Below are 19046 nucleotides of genomic sequence, written 5' to 3' on the forward strand. Positions count from 1 at the left end.
TAATCTTTGATGATAGATTTCTAATACTTCACACATGTTCTTATTTTTTTCCTTCAAAACTGATCACCAATGGAGTTAAATCTAATGACCACTGATTAAAGGCTAAAAATTCACTGCTTTCCATATTACTAATAATTCCCATCTATTTCAACATTAACAAGTTTACTAGTAATAATGCTGTCTTTAGGAACAGCATTTCTGTCTTTACATTTTCTACTCAGCTTTTCTAAGAGGCAAAATCTAATGATGAAGTACCAACTGTATAGATGAAAACCTTAGTACAAAAAAGTAAAACGATCATCTAGAAGGAAAGTTGGGGGGTGCCTGGGTGGCTCAGTCGGTTAAGCATCTGACTTCAGCTCAGGTCATGATCTCATGGTTCATGGGTTCGAGCCCCATGTTGGGCCCTGCGCTGACAGCTCAGAGCCTGGAGCCTGCTTCGGATTCTGTGTCTCCCTCTCTCCCTCTCTCTGCCTCTCCCCAACTTGTGTTCTGTCTCTCTCTCAAAAATAAATAAAATGTAAAAAAAAAAAAAAAAAATTTTAAAAGGAAAGTTGGGCCAGGATGTAGAAGTTCATTTTTTGCTAGATACTTGGAAATAAGAAGTGACAGCAAGGCAAGGAAAGAAAGTTATGATTTTTTTTTTTTTTTTTTTTTTTTTAGAATTAGCATTAAACCCGAAGGCGAAAACAAACAAAACAAAATAAGAATCCTGTGTTCAACTTCTGGCATGTCATTCCCCCTCTGAGCCCATCTCTTGCACTTGGAGAGGGGCTGACAGTACTTACCCCATAGGGTTATGAGGAGTGAGTCATGGTGGCTGGGCAAGAGCCGAATACAGCACCCCGTCCTTGACGCTTTCTTGTCTTGTTTTGGACAGGATAAGAAGACTAAATGATCACTTAATCTGGCAGTAACATCGAAGAAAACCTGGAAAAAAGCAGACCTGGCGTTTGCACACCAGTTTTCTGGTTATCATTCTCTTGCTCCACTTTTCTGGGTCTTCAGTTTCTCCCCTCTGCTCCTGTAAATACACAGTAGTCTCTTCGCTGGTGAACAAACCAGAGGCACTTGACCTCTGACTTCTTTCAGCTCTTGCCCTTTCTTCCTTTTCCTCTAAAGTTAACTCTGTTGAAATGACAGTCTGAAATATCTTTACTTATCTACCCACAGCATAGTTCCCTCTGCACTACAAGTGCTCTTCCCCAAGGCCACGTCCTCAGCGTCCTTATGGCGAAGGCCCACAGCACCCTCCAGTTCTTAGAGCGCACCTGCACACTCCCGCTGCTTCTCTCTTCCCGTGGCTCTCCCTAAGTTCTCTCCTCCTCCTCTGACTACTCTTTTCTGTCCCCTTCGCTGGAGCATCTCTGGCCCCAAGCCAATCTACTTGTCCTTTAAGGCCCCATCCTTACTGCTTTGCTACTTTGCCTTTCTCACTCTCTTTTCCTGTTAATTAGTGATACTCATCGATACAAATGTCACAAACAGGATTATAACTTTTAAATCTATATTTTCACCTACTTTCCCAAAAGTCTACATGATATCATTCCATATTCATTTAAACATATATTAAGTGCCTGTTCTGGCAGGCAATGTGCCAGGCAGGGGATATAAAGAAAAGTAAGCTCAATCCTGACAATTCAGTAAGCCCTGCACTAGTGGCTAGACAGACATTCAGAGAGACAAGGCAAATACAGTGTGAAATGCAATCATAAACAAATGAAGACTCTTTAGGATTTAGCCCAATGGAGAAATCTGAAGATTGGTAAAGGAGAGGAAAACCCAGGATCAAAAATACATGTGTTTACCTCTGCTGCCTTCAGAAAACCCACCAAAATGACAGTGAGATCATGAAAAAAGCATATATAAACCCACTAAAGTAATCTACAGAACAAGGTGGGGGAAATGATGCACACATGTACCAAAAAAACAAAAAACATATTCTCCTACAGACAAGAGAAATTAATGCATGCATTAGAAATGATTGCTGAGCCTGGGTGGCTCAGTGGTTAAGCATCCGACTTTGGCTCAAGTCATGATCTCACAGTTTGTGGGTCTGGGCCCTGCGTCGGGCTCTGTGCTGACAGCTCAGAGCCTGGAGCCTGCTTCAGATTCTCTGTTTTCTCTGTCTGAACCTCCCCCATTCACTCTCTGTCTCTCAAAAATAAATAAATGTGAAAAAAACATTTTTTAAAAAGATTGCTATAAGAAGGAAGGAAAACTCAGAATGAGAAGGCTCACAGAAATTTAAAAATAGAAATACATTTTTCAGAGAAGGACTGACACAGTAAGTTTAAGGAAATCGTCATATCTCATGGCACTCTTCCCTTCAGCCAAGGCCATGCAGCCAAACACAGAGTCTTTGCACCTACTACTGTTCCCTATGCCCAGAATGTTCTCCCACACAGCCCATCACTTTGTGAGCTACTTGTTCAATATCCACCCTCTCTGATCACTCCCTCTAAAACAGAGCCTCTGTGGGGTGCCAGGTGGCTCAGTCGGTTAAGTGTCCGAATTAGGCTCAGGTTATGATCTTAAGGCTCATAAGTTTGAGCCCCGAGTCAGGCTCTGTGCTGACAGCTCAGAGCCTGGAGCCTGCTTCAGATCCTGTGTCTCCCCTCTCTCTCTGCCCCTCCCTGCTCACGCTCTGTCTCTCTCTCAAAAAAAAAAATAAACATTAAATAAATACTGGGGAGCCTGGGTGGCTCAGTCGGTTGAGCGTCCGACTTCGGCTCAGGTCCTGCTCTCGCGGTCTGTGAGTTCGAGCCCCGTGTTGGGCTCTGTGCTGACAGCTCAGAGCCTGGAGCCTGCTTCGGATTCTGTGTCTCCCTCTCTCTCTGCCCCTCCCCCACTCATGCTTGCTCTCTCTCTCTCTCTCTGTCAAAAATAAACATTAAAAAAAAACTAAAAAAAACCCACCGATAAATAAATAAATAAATAAATAAATAAATAAAACACAGCTTCTGTTACCTGATCTAGTTCCCCTATGCTGCTTGCTTTTTCCACATGGCCCTGGGACTCTAAGTCATTCATTCCCTTCTTTCCTCCTTCCTTTCCTGTCCCTTCTCCCTCCCTGCTTTATTTCCTTACTAATTTTTCGTCTTCCCACTAGACTAATAAGCTCCATGGGGAAACCACCTGTCTTGTTTATTGCTATAACCACAGTGGTAGGGCCAGGGCCTAGTGCTCACAAAATATTTGTTGAATAAATAGGTCATTTACATAAGAATAAATAAAAATAGCAATAGTAATCAAATCCACAGAAATCTATATAGTAAAGGCACTTAAAGCTACCTTAAGGGATCATAAAATATCCAAAATTGTGCAGTATGTAGCATGAGCCCTACAAAATACATCTTTTGAACCAGTGATTCTTTAAAATCCTGTTCTAAAGAACAGAAAGCTAACTGGAAACCAGCAGCAATGTTCAGAAGATTCTATTTTTCCTATCAATATGTTATTTTACTGATTTCTTTTATTGCTTTATACTTGATAGCCATACACTATCCAGAGATCAAAAAATATGTGTCTATCTCTTTAATTTAAAAAATATATTAAGAAGAAGTGGTAAATGCTTTCATATTGAGTAGAGAATAAAAGGGTGTAAAATGTGTTTTTTTTTTTTTTCAGAAAAAGTGATAACATCTAACAGAGAAATTTCAGTTGTAATGGGGATTAGAAACCAGATAACAAAGACTAAATGCATTAAATGCTTAGAGGAGAAAGATCCGGATGCAGATTAAAAATATAGGAACAAGAAAGGGAATATGTAAGATGTGAGGTTACTAGTGAAAATAACAAGGCTAAAGTCACCTTCATTTGTTTTTAAATGAAGACTATAAACACGTGTACAAGTACGCAAATCAACGTTAGTTTCCTTTAGAAAGGCTGACAAAGCTTTAAATGAATGAGGGAAAAGAAAGCTATGGATACAGGGTATGGCTGAAAGACTCAGGAAACAGAGGAAAGAGAATATAGAGACAGCCAGAAAGGGACTCGGAGTACAGATGAAGACAGAAGAGGAAATAATAATTGCTAACATTTGCTGATGTTCAAGGCAATTAATAAGTGTTACGAATATAATAACTCATTTAAATCCTCATCCAGGATTCCCTCCCTTCCTGGTAAGGACTTTTGCAAGAGGATGAGCGACATGAGTAAGGTGGAGGCATTTGAGAGAATACACATTGGTGGTGGTGCAGCCTCTCCTAGAGACCCAGGGAGCTCCACTGTGATTTCTTCTGGGGGGGACACACTCAGGTAGCCAGTTCCCGCCACCCAGTACTCACCTGGAGAGAGGCACGCTGGAAGTTCTTTTGTCACCTGGCTCAGTTCCTCCAGTTCCAGCTGAGAACTCACATTTGGTTTGGAAAGCCGATGCCCTGCTCGGGAGGAGACACTAAATTTGGGTTCTGAATGGAGTAAACCATTCCCAGCACCTGTCCTTGTCCCTTCCCCCTCAGGCCTTCTGACGGCTCCATTTTCCAGCCCACATCCAAAGAGAACACCCTAAAACAGTGACCTATAACAGCAGGACTACAAGTGCAGATTCCTGAATTTCATTGGCTGTACAAGGTGTCAGGAGGTGGGGAAGGCTGTCAGCAGGGAGGTTTTGAGTTACGAGAAGAGGTCCTTACCCAGTGAAACCAAGTCCCTGTAGTTCTCCAGCATCACTTTCCCATACAGATTCCCCTGAGCAGAATCTAGACGAAGCCACTCCTCCCAAGTGAAATCTGCAGACACATCCTTGAATGTCACTGACTCCTGAAACTATAAATTCATGCTCAAAGGATTATGCCAATAAAATCCCCCTGAGGGAAGTGCAAAAACAAGCAGCATTAGAAGGGACAGGATAAAGAGATCTGTGTGAGAAAAATGTATTATCTGCCAAAAGAAACTAAATAAAAATGTGTATTATCATGAAATAATCAGAGATAAGTATAATATAGAAAATGCTTTGGCATTTAAGAACAGGAAGAGGAGGTATTAGGGAATAACCAGGAAACATACAGAAGGCTGCTCTAGATTACCACTGGAGAAAAGTAGGTGGTGTTCTGATCACCTCCCATTTACCCCACTAATGAAGGAGGGATCCTGCTCCTTAAACAGCACAAGATGAGTGAACACATGACACCCAGCACTGGATGGAAAAGACTGACAGCAATTTATCAGTAACTCATAGCCTGGGGAAGGAGGAAATACCCACCATACAGGGCCACGCAGGGGCTGCACTTGTGAACCAGCAGGGGCTGTGGGAGACAGGCTGTGTAGTGACAAGAGGGTGAGGTGACCCTTGGTTACCGTGGGAAGATGCAGTTGGCTTGTTTGAACAGTTGCATGGGCTGGTAGGAGGTGAAACCCATTTAGGTTTCACTGGGAGGGAGGAGTGCACCTGGTCAGGCCGAGGGGAGAGCTAGCTGAGTAGGGTGCTTTTCCTGCTGGGTTGGGGCAAGGAGACCAAGGGAACTCACAGCTAGGTCTCTGGAGCCCCCATGAGGCTCAAAGTTGTCAAGGCAGCACATGGAATTTCAGGCTTTACAATATAGGCGGGAATCCCAGTTAATGGAGGGAAAACGTGTACAAATAGGGTACATCTAGAACATGGTTGAGAGGACCAATAAAACACCCAGCTTGACTTGGAAATGGCATTTCAAATTTATAAGCCCATTTCAGCCTAGTTCCCTAGCCCTTAGACTAGGAAGCAAAACGGGATAGGCATTCAGTATCTGTTGAATGAGTTCACATGATGGTTACTTTTATGTATCAACTTGACTGGGCTAAGGTATGCCCAGATAGCTAGTAAAGCATTATTTCCAGGTGTTTCTGTGAGGGCGCTCCCAGTGAATCAGTAGACTGAGTAAAGATCAGCCCTCAGCAATGTGGAAGGGCATCATCCAATTCACTGAGGGCCCAAATAGAACAAAAAGGCTAAGAGAGGACAAATTTGCTGGCTCTGCTCAAGCTGACACAGCCTCCTTCTCTGGCCTTCATACCTCTTGAGCCCTCAGACTTGGACCCGGACTTAGAGCATCAGTCCCCTGGACCTCAGGCCTCTGGGTTTGTAGTAGGACTACATACACCTTGACTCTCCTAGGCCTCCAGATTGCAGAGGGCAGACTGTGGGGACTCTAGCCACCCTAAGCGCCTGGGCCAATTCCTTATAACTTCTTTCTATATCTATGTATATCCTCTGGGTTCTGTTTCTTTGAAGAACCCTGACTAACACAGCAGCACTAACATCCTGAGTTTTGCACTAACAGGTGTGTCTGACACCTCACCTCATTTAATCCATATGACAGCCTGTTAGACTGATAGCACTAAAGCCACCATTTTATGATGAGAAATCTGAGGATGAAAATAGTTAAATCACATCTCCAAGATCACACAGCTGGGGACTCAAACCAAAGGCCATCTACATCTAACTCCTTGTGTTGTGAGAAGAGAAGGCAGCCAAGAAAAGAACCCTTGCAACCAACCCCCATCAGAGAGAGTGGGGGAAGGGGGTGTGGGAGGAGGGATTGAGAGGGAAGGAGACTCAGGTAGGAGGAAAGAGAGTTTCAGGGAGGAAGGAGTGGGTCAAACAGAATGATGACTGAAAAGAGAGCTGCTGGTTGGAAAATTAGCTAATTTCCACAGAGTGGTGAAGGCAGAAGTCAGCTTACAGTGGATGAAGCGCTAAATGGAAGATCAGGAATAAGAAGCAGCTACATGAAATTATTTCAAACTTCTCTGAAAAAGATGAAAGAAGATGGTATGGAAAGAAGTAGGGACTAGATAATGGGAATAAAGCAGTGGACAAGGTGCTGTGCTGTGTAAGTGGGCAGAGGGCATAAAAGGCCCAGAGACCACAGATGGGACGGAACCGACGTCCAAAAAATTTGTGTGTTTTATATCCTGCTGGCTGTGAATCTCCAGAAAAAGTGTCAAAACAGAGGCAGAGTTCATTTGCTTTCTACCTCCTCATTTTCTCCTAATTAATGAATATATCAACATTAAAAAAAATATTAAAAACCACTCACAAATATTGTCAAGAAATGTAAAGATAGCTACTAGTAGGATCTAATTACACGACAGAACTTCCATTTTATGAAAGGAAAAAAACCAACCAAGAAAAATCATCAGTTTAACAAATGTCCTTAAGAAAGGACACAAAAGAGGTGCCTGGGTGGCTCAGTCGGTTAAGCGTCCGACTTCAGGTCATGACCTCATAGTTCATGAGTTCAAGCCCCGCATGAGGCTCTGTACTGGCAGCTCAGAGCCTGGAGCCTGCTTCAGCTTCTGTGTATGTCTCTCTCTGCCCCTCCCCCACTCACGCTTTTTTCTCTCTCTCTCTCAAAGATAAACAAATGTTAAAAAAAAAAAGGACACAAGAAAGCATAATACACCTAGATAATTAAATAATCAGAAAAAGACCTGATACTGTATAACAACATACGTAAATGAATTGACTTTCTCTATTAAAAAGACAAAAACTCTTGGGGTACCTGGGTGGCTCAGCTGGCTAAGTATCTGATTCTTGGTTTTGGCTCAGGTCATGATCTCATGATTCATGGGTTCGAGCCTTACATCAGGCTCTGTAATGTGTCAGCACAGAGCCTGCTTGGAATTCTCTCTCTCTGCCCCTGTCCAGCTCATGCTCTCTTGTCCTTCTGCCTCTCAAAATAAATAAATAAATTTAAAAAAATTTTTTTAAAAAGAAAAACTCTCAAGTTGGTTTCAAATCTAGCACATACAAGAGATAGACCTAAAATACAAAGTTAAAAAATAATTATGTAGGGGGATAGAGACAAGATACAGCAAATGCAAATAAAAAGAAAGCAAGGAGAAAAGAAAAAAGAAGAAACAGGGAGGAGAACATATAAATAGCAGATAAGATAGAATATATGTGGAAACAAAACATAAGCCCCTTCTTTGTAAAAGAAGGTAACATCAGAAATAGGACATTCTCTTTCCAAAAATTAATCCACTTTTTTTTCAATAAATTGTCTTGTTAGCTGAATATATTGGACAAAATTAGAAGCTCAGATTCAGACACCTATGGGCTATGGGTCTTCCCCACTTCCCTGTATTCTTGTCACCCGAAGAGCAGAGCTCCCAAGTTGCCACAGAGCTTGTCTTTACTACAAAACACTCTGGATCCCTGAACTATAAAAGGACTCATGAAGACTGATTTAGATAAGTACAAAAGAGCATTTTAAAAGGCCAAAGTGAAACTTAATTATATTATTCATAAAATATATTTGTTGTTAATCTCTGTCGTCCATAAAATATATTTGCTGCTAATCCCTTCAGATGTTTTTCCCTTTCTCCTTTCCACTCCATATAGGTCTTTTTCTTCCCCAGCATGTTAAAAGCACAGGGTATCTCATGGTGTTTGAAATAAGCAGATTCATGGGTTTATCTCATTCATGAAAAAGCTTTCTTAAACCTAAAAACACAGGCTTTTTGATCTTGTTATTCTTTGAAAACGTTAAGAATCAAATGGAATGAATAGGGATATTTTAAATGATAAAAGTATAATTTATAAAGAAAGTATGATAGTGAAGTTTGAGTCACAACAGCTACGAAATGTTTTCAGATATAATTCTTAGCAATCCAACTTAAAAAAAACCACAATCATGGTTAAATCTCAATCACAATAGCAACAACAACAAAAAATGAACCTTAGAATATACTTAATAGGAGTATGTAAGATCCTTGTGATCAACCTTAACAAAAGCCATAATGAAGGGTCTGAATAAAACGAAGGGTAGTATTTTTATTCAATAGGAAGAATAAACATTGTAAAAGATGGTAGTCTTCCTCAAATTGATATAGATTTAGTGGAATTCGAATCAGAATTGCATATTTTTTAAGTTACTGTTGGAACTTGGTGATAATAAATTTCAACTATAAAGGTAAATGCAAATGAATAGTCCAATAACCAGAATTTTTAAAAGAAAATCAAGGGGGGGGATTTGCTTCAACAAAATAAATTATAAACAAATAAAATACTGTGGTACTATAACCGAGAGCGATAGAACAGAGTCCAGAAAAACCTGTATGTGTATACAGACACATACATATACTTTTTATAACATATGTATAAATAGAATATACATTAAAGGTAGGATTTCAAATCTATGGAGAATAAGTACATTATTGAGTAGATTACATCAGTCTGAATACCAGCTCCTCAGAGGTGCCACTCCGGCTCTGCCTAGCTAAAACTGACATCACACTCCACCATGCCGCCCTGCTGGGTGGCCACCACAGCACCTAACAGTGTCCTCAGTGATTATTTCTTCTTCATTGCTGTGCCCAGACAGGATCTAGGAGAAAGGGACCCATCCTGACTCATTCACTGCTCTCTTCGGAGCGTAACCACATAACATGTGGTAGGCGGGTGCTCAATCCCTGTTTAGCAAATGGATGATGAAATGCTTCACCACATCTTTAAATGAAGTTGGACTAGGAGCACCTGGGTGGCTCGGTCGGTTAAGTGTCTGACTTTAGCTCAGGTCATGACCTCACAGCTCTTGAGTTCAAGCTCCATCTCAGGCTCTGCGCTGACAGCTCAGAGCCTGGAGCCTACTTCGGATTCTGTGTCTCCCTCTCTCTCCGCCCCTTCCCTGCTTGTGCTCTCTCTCTCTCTCTCTCAAAAATAAATAAAACATTAAAAAAAAATTTAAATGAAGTTGGACTACAATCTCTCATTATATACAATAAATTCCATATAGCCCAAGGATGTAAATTTAACATGATAAAACTAATCGAAAATGTAGAAGAATATTTATATAATCTTAGGATACAGAAAGCCTATCAGAGCCGGATTCCAAAGCCAAAAAAAGGAAAAGGAAAGTTAACTGCATAAAACTTCCAAAACTGATTTCTGGCAGAAGATGTTATAAACAGATATAAAAGAAAAATGACAGGGAATAAATAATATTGGTGATTTATGGCAAAGGATTAGTATCCACATTACATAAGAGGCTTCTTTTATACATAAACCACCCAGTATAAAACTGGACAAAGGATGTAAATAGGTATTTAAAAGGCCAGAAGAATGCTTAGTTTTGAGGGCTTGAGACCTGTAATTATATATTATAGCCTTAAGAATTTTTTTTACAACTACATGCCTAGTATTTATGTTCAGAAAAAGAAGATTAAATTTATTTTTAAGTTTATTTTGAGAGAGAGAGAGGGCATGCATGCACAAGCAGGGGAGGGGCAGAGAGAGAGGGAGAGAGAGAATTGCAAGCAGGCTGTGTACTGTCAGCACAGAGCCCAATGCAGGGCTTGAACCACCAACCGTGAGGTCATGGCCTGGGCCAAAACCAAGAGTCGGACGCTTAACCGACTGAGCCACCCAGGTGCCCCAATAAGATAAAATTTAAGGGCAAATATGAATCATATCTGTGCGATTCACAGTCACATCTCTGGACAATAGGGGAAAGACGCACTGATGTGTCCCAACTCCAAGTGTCATGGTCATCCAAGACAAAGACTGAGGAGCTGTTCCAGGATAAGGGAGGCTAAGGAGATGTTGCAGCTGAATCCCATTTGTAATATAGATTGGTTCTGGACCAGACAAAGGACATTTGTGGCAAAATATGTGTAAGGTTAGCAGATTAGCTAATAGCACTGTATCCATGTAAATCTCCTCATTCAGTACTTGTATTTTGGTTACATAAAACGAGCTTGTTTCTAGGAAACACCTACTGAAATATTCAGAAATCAAACCAGTGATTGCCTGGCATAGGGGATGTAGACTGGATGGTGGTGACAACACTTTCTGAGGTGATGAAAATGTTGTCTAGCTTGTTTGGGGCAGTGATTATGTTGGTGCACAAGTTTGTCAAAACTCAATGAATTTATATGCTTAAAATGGGTTGTTTTATATAAATTATACCTGGGAAAAAAGCTGATTTTAAAACACTGTTTTAACTAAATAGAATCAAGGCTACTGACAAACAAATCACAACCTTCATCAACCAAAATCTTCTGAACACTCCCCCTTTAAACCTTCTTTTCCAGAAATTCTGTCTTTCTCCTGCCTATATTTTGGTGTGTTATGAAGCCTTTTATAATGGAGCTTGACAATACAAAGGAGAGAAAGTAGTACAGAAACAGAAATCACAACAGCTAATAATTGTCTTTATGAAGCCTTCTTTGAAGTGGTTCCTTTGATAAATAAGTGACATATCTGATCTTATGAACAGACAAAACACAAGTCCTGTAGGATTGGAGGAGACAAGGTTACACAAGCCTAACCTTAAAAAGAAAAAAAAACAAAAACAAAAACAAAACTTAGGGTCTCCTGGACCAAGTCCCCCTAATATCTTATTCCTTTTCCAGAGGACCAACACCTCCAGGTTCTAGTAAAAACTAGCAGGTTCCATTTGCAAGCAATCTCGCAGGGCAAAAAAAAAACACAAAAAAACACAAAAAAACAAAAACCCTGGGCTTCTCACTACTCTTTCATGCATGATTTTTCTTTCTTTCTTTCTTTCTTTCTTTCTTTTTCTTTCTTTCTTTCTTTCTACGTTTGTTTATTTTTGAGAGAGAGAGAGAGAGAGAGACAGAGCACGAGCAGGGGAGGGGCAGAGAGAGAGGGAGACACAGAATCTGAAGCAGGCTCCAGGCTCTGCACTGTCAGCACAGAGCCCAAAGCAGGGCTTGAACTCATGAACTGTGAGATCATGACCTGAGCTGAAGTCAGACACTCAATCAACTGAGTCACCCAGGTGCCCCTGCATGATTTCTTTTAGCTGCTGGGACACTGCTTCTTCCTAAGAAAGCTAGGAACATGCCAACTCTCTTATCAAAATTCCTCCTCTTCGAGCCAAAGCATAAGAGACTCTTAAAAACTGAGAATAAACTGAGGGTTGATGGGGGGTGGGAGGGAGGGGAGGGTGGGTGATGGGTATTGAGGAGGGCACCTTTGGGGATGAGCACTGGGTGTTGTATGGAAACCAATTTGACAATAAACTTCATATATTGAAAAAAAAAAATTCCTCCTCTTCTACCCCCATGCCTAGCATACATACAAACTCCTTCCTCCTTCCTGGCATTTGACCCCAAACTTTGTATCTGATTCCTTCTCACCACCAGTCACTGCCACATTTGCTCCACCAAGCTGGAATAATGCTAGGAATGCCTTACGGAGAGTACCTTTAACATTCCAGTAACTACGCTGGGCACTTTTTACTTACATTCTTTCATGTTTCAACAGACGCAGGAAGTACATATTATTAAACGAAATGAACCAGGTGAAATGCTTAAGAATGTCAAGTATGTGGCAAAGGATCAGTTAGTGTGGTTATTTCCATCATCCTCATTAGGAACTTCAGGGAAGTCAGGTTACTTATCCAAGACAATGCAACTATTAATGGTAGAGTCAGGATTTAATCTTGGGACACTTTAAGTCCATCACAGCAAATCTTCTCCAGTTATTCCTATCCAACCTTACTTCTCCTGGTTGCCACACTGATGTCCTCCTCCAGGTCTTGGGACACTGACAGTCTGGGTACCTAGCCATACTTGTTCTTATTATCCTATTCACGTACGGTCATCATGACTGTATCTTGTAGAGAAGTGACTTCTTTTACGTTCCCTGAGAGTCTGTAAACCCTGTAAGTACCCAGACCAATTTTCATATGATTTTCGTTCCTTTTGTGACCCTTGAGCACCACCAAAAGCCCAGCGGTCCAGGGCTTCCAGCTGAATGAGGGCTTCCAGCTGAGGACAGAGCTGAGGGACACTAATGGGGGATATGTGGGAAATTTTCAGATTTAGAGATTTCTGTAGCCCTGTCCTCTGCAGTGAAGCCCAAGTACAGTATGGGAATAAGTAGTAGGGAGTAAGGGAGAGGTTTCAGAGAGAAGGAGCTTACCTGAGTTCCCAGTGGCAGAGGCCGAGAAGCCATTGCCTTCTCTTTCCTTCCTGTGGGACCCTTCCTAGGGGATGGGCAGGATCCAGAGGAGACGGAGCTGAGGGAAGGAAAAGAAACCATGAGAAATGAGGCTCCTGCAACAACAAAAAATAAAATACCTACAGAGAAACCAAATAAGATACGTGTGGTATTGACTTAAGAAAAACTGGAGTTTTTATTTATGAAATTTATTTTTCTAAGCTATTTAGATTCATAAAGGATGAATAGAGAGACATACCACATTCCTGGATAGGATGTCACAGTATCCTTAAGTTGTCACTTCTTTGAAATTAATTTATAAACTTCACATATTTCCAACCAAGTTATATCAAGTAATAGTATTTTAAAGATCATTATGGAAAAGACGGTTTTTTTTTTTTTTAATTAATTGTGTTGTTTAACAACAGCCAGGAAACACTTGGAAGAATGATGAGGGAGGACCTGTCCACCAGATATCTATAAAGCTACAGTAATTAGCACAGTGTTATGGAACAGGCTGAGTCATTTACCAGATATATTGTTGACCACCAACTGTGTACCAGGTACCATCCCTAGGGGAGAGATACCATTACAAATACAGTTGTAAACCAAACAGATAAATTTTCTCTCTCACAGATTATAGTCTAGCCGAGAAAAGGGTCAGTAGAACAAATTAAAACCCTTCCAACACAAACGGTTCAGAAAAAATTTTACACATAAGAATTCAGGATATGAAAAAGTGATATTTCATATCAGTGAGAAAAGGATGAACTAGGACTTAGAACAAGGGCTTACCATTTGGAAAATAAAAGTTTGCACATAAAATGAAGCTACAGTACTAGAAGTACAGATGAGCTTTTTGTGATCATAATGGGATAGATGATGTCCAAACACAGACTTGACACAGACTTGAAGGGATGGTTTTCATGTCTAACCATATGAAAATGTAACATTTCTGCCTAGTTAGAAAACACTGTATCATACAAAATTTAAAAACAAATCTCATATTGCATAAAAATATTCATTAGTGTTCATAATGTAAATTTAAACAACCTTCTCAGAAAGTTAGAGTATAGGAACACCCAGACTTGATGTGGGTCCATCAGGCACACACTGCAAATGTTTACAAACTGCTATGTTTCTGGAGAGAATAAGATGGGGGAGGTATCAAAAGCCTTACAGTATGACCCAGAAATTTCATGTGAAGAGATTTAAAGAATGAGACAGGGATGGCCTATATTGTTTATAACAGATGAGGAAGACAAAAAAAAAAAAAAAAGCTGAGAAAGACTACAGAGGCTTAAAGGAAGGAGTAAATAGGGCACAAACATACTTTTTCTCACACCCTTTAAAATGAGAATTGTTTTTAAACATTAGTATAACTAGATGTTTTCAAAAAATGTTTTGTAAAAAGTTTTTTATCCACTTGGCTCAAGTGGTACTTACACAGATAAAAACATTTGTAAAAAATCGCGAAGCTTAACATTTGTGCACTTCAAACCCTTTCCAAATGTATTTCAAAACTCCTTTTTAATGTTTATTTTTGAGAGAAAGAGACAGACAGACAGACAGACAGGCAGAGTGTGAACAGCGGAGGAGCAGAGAGAGGGGGAGACACAGAATCTGAAGCACGCTCCAGGCTCTGAGCTGTCAGCACAGAGCCTGACATAGGGATCGAACTCAAGAACCGGGAGATCATGACCTGAGCCACCCAAGGCCCCACAAAACTAACAGTTTTGTGTTAAAAAATTAACAGTAAATGGAGAAAAGGATACTAAAGTCTACATCTTTGTGTAAAAACAAAGCATTTCAATGCTCATTCATATATATACACGCCAAAATGCAGTTTTCAGGTAATTTTTTCCTTTATGCTCCTCTGAATTTTCTAGTTTTCCTATAGTGAACTTTTTCTTTTTGGGGGATGGGGGAGGAGGAGAAAAAATTGCTTTAAAAAAGGAAAGAAAAGGACTTCCTGAAATAGAAAATCTGCACGGGGTTGCCCACCCCCCCCCTCCCCATTCCTAGAGGAGATGGGTCAAGGGGAGCCCACGCCAGCACCGCTCGGAATCGGGAAACATAGAGGGCGCGTCCGAGAGACGAGGTCTACACAAAGGGCAGGTGCCGGAGCCCCCAGACCGCGCACCGGGTGCAGCATCCCCCCGAGACTTCTAAAGCGGGGCCCGGAGAAAGCCGGCAGGGAGGAACCCAGCGTGCGAACGACTCCCAGAGCCTTCGGCCCCTCACTGGCCCCTCGGGGGGGCCGCACCAGGTCCCCCGCCCTCGCCGCTCCTGACAGGTGGCGGCCCTCAGCTCTAGGTATTCCCACCCGGCCGGGCTCCCGGGACGAGAGAGGGCGCACCTGGAGCAAGCGGCCCGGCGCCGCGCAGGGACGGAGAGCGCGCTGCCCCGGGCCCATCCACCTCCGGCCCCGCCCCTCAGGGGCCTCGCCTGGCCGTCCCGGCCGCCTGCTGCTTGGGTCTCCGCCTGCCGCCAGCCCGGTCCGGCGGGTCCCGCCGCAGCCCCGCACTCACCCTCTCCCTCTCCGAGCAGGGCAGGAGCAGCTAGTGCTCACGCAGTCCTGCCCGGCGCCTACGCCCGGGGCGCCGGACTACATTTCCCACAAGGCCGCAGGGATGCGGCGCCGGAGTGAGTGCGCAGGCGCGAGCCCGGGAGGGTGGGGCGCCTTCGACTGTAGGACCGTGGTGGCTTCGAGCAGCGCTGTCTCACGTTAGGGAGATTTTGTCTTGAGAAGCTAGGTGGGGACTGCGTGGCAACCTTACCCCCGCTACCCCAAGGAAGCCCCTCCTCGTTAGAGCCTGTGGGTGCCTAACTCAGGCGTAGGGGAGAAAGGGGAAGAGAACCTTAAATAAGTCTCACTTTTCTGGTGTGAAATAACCAGTCTCTTCCAAAGTTTGTCAGAAGGTAGTAACTTGCCGCATTCTTAGTGGGCACTACGTGAATGGTGATTAAGGTGCCCCCAACCCTAGCTCAGTGTCAGGCGCTATGCTAAGTGCTTCAAGATTAGTACAGTGTAGATTGCAGCAAAAATCTCCAGTTAAATATATGGCCAGAGTTGTTTCAGCTGGAACACTGGAGAAATAGATGACATTTTTTTTTTAATTTTTTTTCAACGTTTTTTATTTATTTTTGGGACAGAGAGAGACAGAGCATGAACGGGGGAGGGTCAGAGAGAGAGGGAGACACAGAACCGGAAACAGGCTCCAGGCTCTGAGCCATCAGCCCAGAGCCTGACGCGGGGCTCGAACTCACGGACCGCGAGATCGTGACCTGGCTGAAGTCGGACGCTTAACCGACTGCGCCACCCAGGCGCCCCAGAGTGGCGCCCCAGAAATAGATGACATTTGGTAGCTCAAGAGATCAATATGGTAGTGTAGATTGTAATATTTCGTTTTATAAAGATAACTGTTAGTCTCTTCTGTCTCTTTCTACTGCTGTGACAAAGACTTGACCAAACTTCAGACATTTCCCTCTGAGTACTCTAGGCCACATCTTTGGACCCAATCCCTGTCCTGCAGAGCCCTAGTTTTAGCAAGAATCCTGCTAAGTCAGTTTAGGTAGAAGCCCCATTCTTGATATATGATCAAGTTCCTTATCCTCTACTCTTGATGTTTACATTCTTGTCCTGCCTTTAGCAAGAATCCTATTGAGACAGGTTTGCAAGAATCCCCCAACTTTGCTGTCTCCTTTTGGTAATTCTCCATCCATGATCCCCTTACTCTACTTGTTGCTGTAAATCTTCAGCTGTCTTTGCTGTATTGGGAGTGGGGTTCAATTTTACTGAAGCCTCTCTCCCCTATTGCAGTAGTACTGAATAAAATATTTCTTTACTACCTTTAACTAGTGTCTTTATTTAACTAACTTTATTTCCTTTGAGAGCAGCCCCAACTATTGCAAAATGCTGAAAAATATGAAAGTCTTCACGATTCATTTATCCAAGCTAAGTAAGGTAATGCAGATAGTACCAAACTAAGTAAAAAATATGTCATTACAGTATGGCAAATACCTTGAACCAACAGTTTATCCACCACTACAGGGCATTCTTACATTAGCAACTACATGAACATATTCATCATAGTTGCTCTGGTATAGAAATGGTCCCTGATAAAACTCAAAACATAAAGCGTGCATTTTCCAAACAAGTAGGCAGAGGGTATGGAACAGGGAAGAGGGAAGACAAAATAAATAACATGACATGACATGACATGACATGACATGAACTACATCCACAAAAAAAACTAACAACCCAGAAACAAAAATTTAGACCAAATGTACATAAGGGGATGGTAGCAATAAACCTAGGTCTATCAGTAACTACTAGATATGCACATGGAATGAACTTTCGAATTAAAAATACTGTAAGACTAGATTGTTAAAAATATAGATATCTGCTAAAACAAGGATACACACATCTTCTAAATAGAAAGATGGAAAAAGATACACCTGGCAAATAATTAGACAAAGAAAATTCATGTGGCTACATTTGGTTAAATGCAAAATAACACGTTAAGAAAAAACACTACTAGAAGTAGGAAAAGTAATTACATAACAATAAAAAGTTAATTCACCAAGAAAATATTAATAAACTCATGTATTTAACGATGTAGCTTCAAAATATAGAAAGCACAAATTGACAAGAGAATTGACAAATCCATTACAGAGATATTTTTAACTTATTATTATCAGTAACTGATAGAAAAGCTGATCCCCAATTCCCCCCAAAAAAGTCACCAAGTATATAGAATTTCTGAACAGCAAAATTAATGTTTGATTTAATGTAGAGACATATAGAAATTCCAAAATTAATGAAAACACATTTTTAACACTTTTATTTTAAAAAATTACCTCATGCTAGGCTATAAAGTAGTCTCGAACATTTCAAAGAACTGGTATCAGAAAAACCACATAATTTCATAACAATGCCAATTAGACATTTTTTTAAAAGATCAGAAACTTCTTTAAAAATTTAGGTAAAGGGACTATTTAAAGACTGGGCCAGTCACGCTAACAGATTCTTTCCTTTAACACACTCTCATCAGACTCTTCTGAGCTTTTTTAAAAACTGTCCCCTTGTTGCAGCAAGTACACACATACCTCCTTAATACTTGGACCTGAGGCTGCCTTTCCCTTCTCAAATTGTCATCCCTATTTCCTTAACTCAGGGGGACCCCTGCTTTCTGCCTGGATCCCTTCCTCACTGCATCCTGGAAGCTCCAGAAGTTCTGAGCTGGGACAGCCAGGATGGTTCCTGCCTCCAGACAGTGCCCTGCACTCCTGTCGTTATGCTTCATTGTAGTTCATCGGGCTTTTTACTCATTTGATGCTGGAAGGAAGTATGGATCTTGTGACTTCATTACAGACAGAAGGGGAAGCTCAAGATTCTTTATTACCTTAAAATGACATATTACTAGCTTAGTTCTTAAAACATTAGATTATTATTTTCAATACCGTGATCTCCCATATTTTAACAAATTCACAGGTAAGACATTAATGGATTACCTAATGTTAAAATATCTTTTAATTTTTTTTGATTAGGTGACTCAACTGAATTATTAAGAATCTTTCTTTTTAACCTGTGTATAGTTGACAAATGTTACATTAGTCTCAGGTGTACAACATAGTGATTAAGTTTATACATTATGCTATGTTCACCACACGTGTAGCTACCATCTGTCACAATACCATGCTATTGCCTTATCATTGAGTATATTCCATATGCTGTACTTTAAAATTTTTAATGTTTATTTGAGAGAGAGAGAGACAGTGCATGAGCAGGGGAGGGGCAGAGAGAGACAGATAGAATCTAAAGCAGACTCCAGGCTCTGAGCTGTCAGCACAGAGCCGGACGTGGGGCTTGAACCCATGAACTTTGAGATCATGACCTGAGCCGAAGTTGGATGCTCAACTGACTGAGCCACCCACATGCCCCCTATGCTGTACCTTTTATTCTTGTGACTTATTCATTCCATAAATGGAAGCCTGTACCTCCCACTCTCCCTCACCCATTTTACCTGTGCCCCCCCCCATAGTTTGTCCTCTATATTTATAGGTATGATTCTGCTTTTTGTGTGCTTATTCATTTGTTTTTGGTTTTGTTTCTTTAGATTCCACATATAAATGAAATCATATGGTATTT

General features: G+C 41.5%; 1 protein-coding gene across 1 annotated transcript; it reads right to left on the bottom strand.

Moving 5' to 3' along the window:
- Positions 1–841: 841 nt before the first annotated feature.
- Positions 842–15482, bottom strand: LOC125935375 (KRAB domain-containing protein 4-like). The gene is made up of 5 exons (XM_049649015.1): positions 15424–15482; positions 12875–12971; positions 4638–4770; positions 4290–4385; positions 842–946 (listed from the first exon to the last, which is right to left on the bottom strand). Exons 2-5 carry the CDS (start codon positions 12905–12907, stop codon positions 903–905), a joined length of 306 nt encoding a protein of 101 aa, XP_049504972.1. The 5' UTR covers positions 12908–12971; positions 15424–15482; the 3' UTR covers positions 842–902.
- Between the last annotated feature and the right edge of the window lie 3564 nt (positions 15483–19046).

The sequence above is a fragment of the Panthera uncia genome (assembly GCF_023721935.1).
Source record: "Panthera uncia isolate 11264 chromosome A1 unlocalized genomic scaffold, Puncia_PCG_1.0 HiC_scaffold_17, whole genome shotgun sequence".
Lineage (NCBI taxonomy): Eukaryota > Metazoa > Chordata > Mammalia > Carnivora > Felidae > Panthera > Panthera uncia.